Genomic DNA, 11385 nt, shown 5'->3' with positions numbered 1-11385 from the left:
CAGTATACAATTGTAAGAAAGCAGTAGCAGACAAATTTGTATACACTAGCAAAAACAAACAGTAAACAAACTTAGAGAATATTTGTTCTTCTTCTCTCCCACAGCCTAAAAGAGTTTTAGAACAGACTACGGAAACCAAATTACAGTATTCTCTCTATTATCTAAGGGAGTATGTTTTATCTATGGTATTATATTGTCTGTGGTTTGAGGTTTTGATTAAAGATTACATAAGATAACATGGCAGACAGGTGACATCAGCTCATTATTTTGCACTTTATTGATTTAAATTTAAATTGAAAATAAAACATACAGAATTGAATACCGAAACAATATGAATTAAAATCTAAATCTGTATATTTGCGGAGTTAATATTGTAATAGTCCAGTAACCAATCTTTCGTAAATACACAAATACCATAAGCTGCTTCCAAACAAAACAGCTGTTACAACACCACTTGCGACGTTGCCAGTTCGAAGGCCGCGGCCTGTAGTTAAAGGTGGCCGTGATTTCTGCTTTAAATAATGCAAGTTTATATTGACATATTAATGTTCGAAATTTAACATGGTCATGCAATGTTTGCCACTAACGAAAGACACCATAAGTAAAAAATGGGCCAAACGAGATATGTTTTATTTCAGGAGCTACTTGGTTAAAAATAGCCTGCCAACAAATTGCTCAAAATGTATGCAACAGATGAGATGCACTGAGCTTCAGTGATGAGCAGTTCACCACGCTCACGCTGTCTGCTCCCTATGTCCTAGTCCTGCTGTCACTGCTGTCAGACAAAAGAAAACGTTGCTTTAGATAGGTTATGTTGAGTCAAGATGTATTGAGTAACTAACTCATAACCTCCATTTCTCGTTTTGCATTTTTATTTTATAATAAATAATTTACTTTCAAAACCAAAAGTTGAATTAGTGTATTGTAGTAAGCTATTAACAGCTTACATTTAAGTGACGATGTGTAGCAATACAGAAATAGAAGATGGGGCCATGCTGATGGAAGCTTTGGATAAATTTGATTTGTAAGTGTATCTTTTTCAAGTTTCATAGGCCTACTTGACTAGCTCTTATTTGTATCCAGACAAATTTTCATTTTAACATCTAATTGTAAGGATTGATTTGTATTCGTAAATTGGATAAAAAAAAACAAACCAAAGTCTGTCAGTTGATAACAGTTAACTAAACATAAACAAGGACAAATCTTTTGGTTCTGATATTAGGGAAAGGTAAGGTGTACTTAGATAGGCCTTAACACGTTCGCTACTGCAATAGTACGAAATTTTCCATTCACATGGACCAGCGACGCACATATGCGACGGCCGGTTTCCACCCATAGACTGCCGTCGCATGCGACGGCTAGTCACATTAAAATAGACTACCGACGCATATTTTCGTCGGGGTTCTAATGTTATTAAAATGCTTATATCTTTGTAGTGGTCTATTTGAAGGCACTGAATTCCCTGCAGTGGTCTACAGAGATGTCTGCACACAACTTGTCTGTGGATATGATGATTGGTGACGTCATATAATAGTTGGAAAAACTGGTCTTTACTTTTCTGCATCACTGTATGTATGTATGCAGTATGTATGCTGCATTATCCTATGTAGCTTTTATATTTGTTCAGTTATAAACTGTTCTTGAATAATCTGTTTATTTTTTTACTTACTTCCACCTTAAAACACAAAAAAATGAACTGTCGCATATATGCTATAATAATTCAAGAAAACTATGATAATTTTCACTATTGTCTTTGCTGTAGACCGGGCGTCGCAAATATGCGACATTACAAAAGGTTATAAAAAATACAAAAAACCAAGAATAATTGATTTACAAACACGATTGTAGCGTATTACAATGTAAATGATCACTGTTTTACAGGTTTTCGCCCGTGGTCTGTGTGTACTGTTATCCAAGTGACAGCCGGTCTATGTGTAAGATTCAAATGTATACCTCGGTCTGTGGCAATGACCGCGGCGTCGCATATATGCGTTCGCAGTAGCGAACGTGTTAAAATATTAAATGAAAATATTAAAATATCGGCCAGTAACATGGTAGAGCAATAACACCCAGCGAGAATTTCGATACATCAAAAAGAAATCTTGGACAATAATGAATTTTCCCTTAACAGGAAAGTACCTTTATTTATATCTATTTACCTACTAACTTAGCTGTATGCCCGTTCTACGTGCGGGAATCTTGTATTAAGTTGAATCTTTCTTATATTCAGAACAATATGTTGGTTTGCATATTTAGTGTGCATTTTTCAGATATGCTGGAACTATTACTGAACTATTACAAAACTATTACTGTATAGGAATACATATAAACCTTCGCAAATATAGGGTGATTACTGAGAAACGCATGTTTTTTAAATAACTTAGTATTCAGGCAATTCAAAGCAAAAAATATATTTATGAGTGGAAAAACAGTGTACACAATATGCAATTTAAGAATAAAATTACTTACAATTTAGTGTTTAAAAATTACATATATAAGGTAATCATTCGCCTTCTGCTTTGATACAGTGTTGAAGGTGTTCCTTAAAACGTGCTACGGATTTTGCTAACATCTCTCTATGAATGGCGTTGATTTCCTGGCGAATAGCTTCTTTAAGTTCCTGTATTGTTTGTGGTTTGCTTATGTAAACTCTAGATAGAAAAACCAATGAAAGAAATCGGGAATTGCAGGATCCGGTGAGCGAGAAGGCCAAGTGACATCACCAAAACGTGTGATAACTCTTGTAGGGAATGTTCGAAGAAGGAATTCCATACCAAGCAGAAGGCGACCATCTTAGAGATGTAATTTTTAAACACTAGGCCTAAATTTTAAGTAATTTTATTTTAAAATTGCATGTTGTGTACAGTGTTTTTACACTCGTAAATATTAACTTTTTCTCTGAATTGCCTGATTACTCGATATTTGAAAAACATGCGTTTCTCGGTAATCACCCTATACAATATCTAACAGTTTCAAGCCAAAACGATAAATTGTTTCATATTATTTATTTATTGTTGTTGTTTTAAATTATTTATTTATTAGTATAACTTACCTTTTGTTATTTTGTTTTGTTCGGCTAGGTTTGTCATTGTTATTGTTGTTTGTAATTAGATCATTATTATATTGTTGATTTTATTTCTAGTCTATAAGCACAAAATTTGTTATTATATGGCAGAATGGACAGACAGAATGGCAGAATGGACAGACAGACAAACAGACAGACGGAAATTGAGATAAGACTCGTTTCGGCTTTCTTAGGCTATGAAACGTAAAATAACCAAAAACTGCACGATTCTAAGCAATGTACAGACGAAACTGTAATTTTATTTATATAGATATTTGGATTAAAATTCATTGTTGTAGCCCCGGAACTGTAATATATAAAATATCTGGTTTTACAATACCTTTATCAGTTCCAAAAGTAACTTTCGTCAACGTGTGTTACATGTTTCGGCGAGCTGCCATTGTCAAACACTTCAATACAGGAAGATGTAGATCCGCTTGAATAGCTTCGTTACAACACATTACACGACACGACATTTTTACAAGACACGTACGACATAAAAACAAAAATAAATACTTGTAATTTGATAGGCCTATCATGAATATGCAACATTGCCGGTACACGAGCGGGAACAGACTGTCGGTGGAGGGTTCAAGTCAGCGCTATCTGGTTGAATTATCTTCGTTATCTGTTGTGGTCAGCTGATCAGATTTGTTTCCTTGTTGCAGTAGCGTGTTAAAAATTATATTTGACTTAAACTGGAGTTTGTCATTCAGGATATGGTTGTTGGAATCCAGATTTTTTATTGATTTGTATATTTCAAACTCCTCCAAGACGTCCATTTTATTTCCCTTTTGACAGTAATGTAGTATTTGCAGACCGGTGTTAATGTCATTCATATCGTGATTACAGTCAATAAGGTGTTGGGCAAATGTTGATTTTTGTGTATCTGTTCTCGGGTCTGTGCAAACGGGTCGAGCATTTAAAACCCGCTATAAAGAACACCGCCCAGACCCGAGAACAGATACACAAAAATCAACATTTGCCCAACACCTTATTGACTGTAATCACGATATGAATGACATTAACACCGGTCTGCAAATACTACATTACTGTCAAAAGGGAAATAAAATGGACGTCTTGAAGGAGTTTGAAATATACAAATCAATAAAAAATCTGGATTCCAACAACCATATCCTGAATGACAAACTCCAGTTTAAGTCAAATATAATTTTTAACACGCTACTGCAACAAGGAAACAAATCTGATCAGCTGACCACAACAGATAACGAAGATAATTCAACCAGATAGCGCTGACTTGAACCCTCCACCGACAGTCTGTTCCCGCTCGTGTACCGGCAATGTTGCATATTCATGATAGGCCTATCAAATTACAAGTATTTATTTTTGTTTTTATGTCGTACGTGTCTTGTAAAAATGTCGTGTCGTGTAATGTGTTGTAACGAAGCTATTCAAGCGGATCTACATCTTCCTGTATTGAAGTGTTTGACAATGGCAGCTCGCCGAAACATGTAACACACGTTGACGAAAGTTACTTTTGGAACTGATAAAGGTATTGTAAAACCAGATATTTTAGATATTTGGATTATTTGAAATTTTGATGCTATATGAACTTTATTAGGTGATATGAGTGTTTCAAGTAAGAAGTACAGTAAGACGCGGACTGTCAGTCTGCCCGCGTATACTGGTTTTACAAGGGCTGTTAGCTGTGTGTATACTGGAGAGTTACTTCAGTTATTAAATAAAATTGTCCAGGCTATAGAATGGTACTTTCTAATCAGCCATGTTTTGAGGGCAGTGTTAAATCTCCTTGTTTCAAGGTTAATTATGTCTTGTTTTGCAGAACTGGCTCTCTTTGCAAGAAGTGCGGGAATGAAAACAAACCACAAATCGTTTTAAGAAAGAAGGATGCTTATTGCAAATCATGTTTCTTGACCTCTGTCAAACATAAATTTCGAGCATGCCTTGGAAAATCAAAGAAGATGAAACCTGGTGATAAAGTTCTTGTTGCTTTCTCGGGTAGCAGCAATTCAGTTGCAATGCTTCATCTCATTCAGTCAGGGTTACAAGAAACCTCTCACAAGAGATTAATGTTTCACCCTACAATAGTGTACATTGATGGTGAGTAAAAAATATTTTTTTTTTGTTAAATAGTATAGTCTAAAATGTAAGCAAGAGGGTTTTTTCCATGTCTACACCATGCCCTTGGCATTTTTTAGAGGATATGAAAGAGAGTGATGTTCAAACGGTTTTTAGGAAAGCGGTCCAAACCCACATGCTTTGTGGGCGAGCCGGAAAACAAACCCGTTCCTCTCATATCCAAGTCCGAGACGCTAACCACTAGGCTAGCAACACATTTTTTTTACAGTTGATGTAAAATAACGATATCGTTGATGTTGATAAACAATATTATTCATCATAGCCTACTACGCCACATTTTTAAGCTAATTTACTCAAAATCAATATACAGTACATGAAACCAGTTATTGATTTATTTAGTGATTTCAAATACAACTTTTACCTTACAGAATACTCTGCATTGAATTTGTCAGAGGAAGAAAGCAAAACAATCAAAGAAGATATTCAACGGACCTGGGGACTGTACGAGTATCCAAAACACATAGTGCCATTGCATTTATCCATAGAAGAAGAAGAGACTGTTAATGCGTTTCTCACAAAAGGCACCTCAACTGATAAAACTAAGTTCATAAATATGTTCACAAGCTTGCCAGAAAACACTTCAAAAATTGATATGCTCAATAAACTGAGGTAATTTAATCGTATTCCGTAATAACAGAAAATTGACTGTATTAAATTAGTTAGGCCTAATGCATTAACTATCCGAACTCATTTTAGTGTATTTAAGAAAGTTAGGTTAAGGTTTTTTTAACATAAAGTGTTTTTAAAGCTAGTAAATAAGAAAAAAGGAACTGTGTATATTTGATGTAAACTATAGTGGAGTATGAACTTTAAGTGGCAAGGTGGATTAAACATGAAGTTGTTTCAACAAAACCTTAGAAATTTAGATTTAAAGGATTGCTGGGCTGCAACTGGAGCACGATTGTTGTTTTTATTAAATAATAGCAAAACTATACTTTGTTCGCAAAATTTAGGCGGTTTTAGGGTAAGGAATCTATTCCCTCCACTTGATCATCCTACAATTAAATTATAGCTCAACAGCTGAAGTTTGCCAAAACATCATTCAGCTGCTACATATAATAAGCAAAAAAAGAAGTTGGTGGAACTTCTCAAACCGCTTAAATTTTGTGAACGGAGTATAGGTAAAGCACCCCCCTAATCTTTCTTCAGGGCTTTGCCCTACAGATTGACTTGGATGCTATTTTATTGTAACCTCAAAGGACATTACATAAAGTTTTAGTCATCTGGAGAAATATAGGCTATGGCTGTATATCAATGAACATTAGTTTGTGATTTTTGTTTAAATTAACAATTTATTTATAATATTATGAGAGTTACGTGTCATGTTGTGTCTGCAGCTCTTGAAAAATGAAAACTTGATATACAAACCATCAAATTAACATTCAGAATCAAATAGGCTTTTAACTGAAGAATAAGACTTATCCCTGTCCACAAAACAGACTCATTGCCAGTGTTGTAAGTTGTAATATATCATTGCACATTTAATTTGTAGTACCTATTGTAAGTTACAGCATTTATGAAAAATTAATTTAATTTATCATGAAATTATCCTTTTTGATCTCTTAGGAGCAACTTGTTGGCCCAGATAGCCAGGCTACTTGGGTGCAATAAAATATTCACTGCGGAAACGGCTAATGATTTGGCAGTCAAACTTATCACTAACGTATCTCTAGGTAGGGGAGCTCAGCTGCCGTATGACGTGGTGAGTGATTATTGTTGTTGCTTACACCATTGGCATATAAGAAACATTAAAAAAGTAAGAAACTTAAAATGTTAAATATTATTGCAAAAGTAGTAGGCCTATTGTGATTTTTTTGCCATGGAGGCTAATTTACTTCCATGAATTCCATAACTAAACTTAAGATAAGATATACATGAGGCGTGTTGGAGGGAAGTTTAAAAACATGTCTCTATTCATTGTAGTTTTAACTTTTTTTACTGACACTATTCATTGCACCACCGTTGCACAAAAGTGTTGTCGAGGTCCGTTAACTACCATTTTGTAAAACCTCTGCCCATTTGGTTTCTCAGTAAATTCTGCGAGCCACTTGTTTTTTAAAGATACAAACAAACAATTTAATTTCTTTGCCAAAACTGTCATAACAGTGCAAGTGAAATTTATGGAAACAATACCGTAAACTTCCATATTAGTAACTAATGTGTTAAGATTATAACATGTATTTCTACTTTCAGGGTTTCTCGGATGATAGGTATGCAGAAGTCAAGGTGATCCGTCCAATGCGAGATTTGTCAAAGAAAGAACTTGTGTTCTACAATGTATTTCATGACTTGATTCCTGCACATGTGCCTTCTTTGTTAACCAAGGTAATATTTTACTTAACAATCTTATTTGAGAATTTCAAGCAGCTCCATAAAGTGTAGAATGAAGAAAGATGCAGTGTGAACTACGAGGTCTTTTTACTTCCTAATATTAACTGATTCTTCAGTTAGCCACTATAATATAATAATACAATTACCTCGTCACAGCTCTGAAGTTTCCGTATATTACGGTTGTTTTGGCATCTAAATGCCATCCTCAGATATGGATATCCACCAAAATTGGCGTCGTCAAATTTTACACACACGAAACACAATAAAAAACAGTTTAAAACGTATAAACAAGAAACAGGCCTGTCGCGCTCATGATGACCGATACGAGTACGGTCATCATGTGCGTGATAGGCATGTCTCTTGTGTGTTTAAAGTTTTATGACAGCTCAGGGGCTAAATCATGTCTATTGATCTTCAGTTAGGATAATTTAAAATAAACTCAACCATTATTAGTGCTGGTTCAAGTTTTGAATTGAATTGTTTAAACTTACTTTTTAGGTTAAACCTTCTGATTAAAGAGAGAGAAATGTAACAGCTCGGTTACCAAACCAATCTTATATACTCATATTTTTCTAATTTCTGTCACTAGGCCGAGCCACATTCAAGTATTCACAGGCTGACGGAGTCATTCCTCACAGACTTACAGGACGGGTTCCCAAGTACGCTCTCAACAGTTTTTCGAGTTGCTGATAAGCTCACTACAAACCCAGAGGACAAAATCATTTGTCCGCTATGCCAGGTAACTAGATCATATTATTGTGAAGGAAAACCAAATTTTTGTGGCTTGTGGTTTTATAGTTAAATTAATCTACAAGAAAACACCATTATTTTTAGATAAAAAGTACAGGTATTTAATGTATAACATAACAGGATAGCCTACTTCAAAATTAACAATTATTATTCCTGTTCGGGGTATATTAATTAGTGTATTTCTTCCAGCAGCTTAGGCTGTATTCAAGACACTGACAGATAAGTCCAATTTAGTATGGTCACTATTTCATAAGAAAGTATTAAAGTAATTTATCAGAATGAATTCTGACTAAAAAGCTGTAATCTTTATATTTAGGAATATTTAGTTTAATAAGTAGTCAATAGTTATTTGTGTAACTAGTGGTGAAAGTGGCACTTTGCTGCACACGAGAGCGGCTCGTGCGGAATGATCTCGAGTGCAGCAAAGGCCTTTTTCACTCGTGTTACACATTATATTTTTCCTACAGTCACTATAAAGCATATAAATAATTAGTCTTTCAAACACTATACAACACGTTTTTAGGTTCAGCTGGGAACACAAATGGTGCCCTAGAGAAAGTAGTACCCGCGGTCCGTATCACTCCGCTATTTTTCCTTGGCAAGGAATGTGCTCCGCGTTTTGAGAATATAGTTCCGTATGTTTTTGTAGTTTGAAGTGGTTTCCGCGCCTAAAAAATGCTTTAAAGGTATTTTCTTGTTTATTAAGATCGTAGGAATGTTTTAAAAACGTTTAAAAGAAAAGTCCAGAAAGTTCAGAAATACCGAAACTATAAACACGAAATGACAGGTTAAATCGTAGTTATAATAGTCAATCAGCTGCTCATAGTATTATTATCTTTAAGTGTTGCCAACCTATTTCCAAGCGTACACGGATTACGTGCATAATAGAACCACGCTGTTTTGTGTTGTTTCGTTGGAATCCTGATGTGCGGCAAAGTATAAACCGTACGGCAAAGTATAAATATGCAGCAATTAGCAGCTTTCTGTACTATAAACAGTACAAGGAAACCAACTTTTTCGGGTGACTGTAGGAAATAGTAATATCACCATTATAATATTGATGTTTGTTCAACAGGCACCAGTAGACACTGATAAAGTACCTTCTTCTTCCCTTAGTGCTACACAATTCTCAAGGATTGTTTCTCATGCAGGACCAAGTAAACTTGATGCATCTAGTTTGGAGGCCACTTGTAATTTAGGTAAAAAATGTTGTAAATCAATTTACCACTGTTATGTTTGTCATTTGAAACAACTTTGTGTCGGGTAGTGCAATAACGGCAAATATTAGTACATTTAGGATTTTGTGAGGGTAGCAGGCTTACCTGAATGGAAGAGTTCAATCTGTTAGTGAAACACATACTTAACGCAAAACACTGAAATATTTTCCTGTCACTGACAGCATTTACAACTAAGGAAGGCGTAAGTTGAAGAAAAAGTGAACTTCCTAAAGATTAATACATTTTAGTTAGATACAAACACACACAGGTTCTTTGGATTGGACTGCTCGAGGTTGATTTGGGTTAAGAGACAATGGTGTTAAATGTAATAGTACCAATATCGTACGATTACCGGCTATTGGCTAACGATCTTATTTCCTTTACATGGTGTGATTTGCACAAGGCAACTAGATCTAAAATTGATAACAGTACTTAATATTCAATATTACAATTCTTATAATTTTGTATTTCTTGACAGTTTACTTAACAATTTTGACTTTAGCTGTATTTTCTTTTCTATTGTCATGAATAATTGTTGTGTCAGGTTCAGAACAGTGTTGCAATGGTGGAGGGGACCAGTCATGTAGGAACAAAGCCTCTGAACCTTCGCTGCAAAACCTGCTTTGTTACGGTTGCAACCTGATTGTCAGAAACGCTGTGAGTACAGATACTAGATAATATTGAATTGATTATTTGCTACTAACAACTATACGTTTTTATGTCCTACTATCCAGGGATGCTAGGATGCTTGGCTCTAGCCCGTAGCCATTCACAGTTTATACACTCACTAACGGAAACCAAAACACACATATTCAGAAACCACCGTGGGCTATGATGCCTAATGAGTAATGGCAATTGAAAAATTGTTGAAAAACCTGTAAACTCCTGTTTTTAGGCTATTAAGACATATGAAACTAATTTTTTAGTTAAAAAAATTGTAAAAGATCACGTTTTAAGGTCAAGGGATGGGGGTTCAAATCGCTAAACACCCACCCCCCCTGGATACGCCACTGGAATCCACTTAACCTTCTATGTATACTCTCACAGGTGGAGGAAAAGGTAACATAACATATAAGTTATATATTGAATAATGAATATATTCGTACGTTAAGCAACCTTATGACAATTTTCTGTGTGTTTTTATTAACATTCTTTATTTTCAGGATGTGGCTAAATTTCCGAATGAAGTAAAGAGGAGTTTACAAGAGGCTAGCCAAAGGTTTCAAATGAGAAAAGAAATCGAACATTTTCTACTGTGACACTTTCTTAATAATTAATTTTTGTTACTTTATGTATATACAAGTGTATAATTTGTTTTAGGATTGTTGTTACTTTTTCCATAATAAATTAGTTATATTTTTTACCTGGGATTGTTTGGACTGATATTTATTTATTCACATTTTCATACAAAAAGGAGTAGGAAGAGAACGTCAGTCCCTTAATTTACCTGTAAAAGTATAATGAAGGTAAATAAAAATGTGTCTGATAACACTCTTGAAACATATTGTTAACTCACAAGATCAATTTTGATTGGACATTCTAATCACCATCAGACCCATGGGCAAATGACTAGAAGATTCTCAATGGCGTCCCATACTATTATCAGAAGTGAAGGTTATCGGAAGTTCTGATAGAAGTTCAGATAAGTACAACTGTCAAAATTTACTTATTCATTAAATAGCTTATTAATATTTTTAAATTTTCCTCATAAAAATAAATAATTCTTCGCAAGCCTTCTTATCATTTCCTCTCTTACAATTCTATAAAATACATAGATTGTCCCCAATTTTCCCTGATGAATGGCAACTTTGTAACAAGTTTAGTGCGACCTTTGATCTTTCTGGTTTGTTTTTTTTCCATGCAGATATGTGGTTTTTAAACATTTTACAAAATTAACAGTAA

At 34.7% G+C, this 11385-nt stretch overlaps 1 protein-coding gene across 1 annotated transcript; it reads left to right on the top strand.

Annotated features, from left to right (window-relative positions):
- The first annotated feature begins 788 nt into the window (after nt 1–788).
- Nucleotides 789–10742, top strand: LOC128997435 (cytoplasmic tRNA 2-thiolation protein 2-B). The gene is made up of 9 exons (XM_054423073.1): nt 789–1024; nt 4869–5146; nt 5554–5794; nt 6752–6887; nt 7379–7510; nt 8106–8255; nt 9342–9465; nt 10028–10140; nt 10647–10742. The coding sequence occupies exons 1-9, from the start codon at nt 960–962 to the stop codon at nt 10740–10742; spliced, it is 1335 nt and encodes a 444-aa protein (XP_054279048.1). The 5' UTR covers nt 789–959.
- Nucleotides 10743–11385: the final 643 nt, after the last annotated feature.

The sequence above is a fragment of the Macrosteles quadrilineatus genome, unplaced genomic scaffold (genome assembly GCF_028750875.1).
Source record: "Macrosteles quadrilineatus isolate MER2022 unplaced genomic scaffold, UCM_ALF_1.0 Scaffold_6__1_contigs__length_79288215, whole genome shotgun sequence".
Taxonomy (NCBI): domain Eukaryota; kingdom Metazoa; phylum Arthropoda; class Insecta; order Hemiptera; family Cicadellidae; genus Macrosteles; species Macrosteles quadrilineatus.
This window is presented reverse-complemented; position numbering and strand designations above follow the sequence as displayed.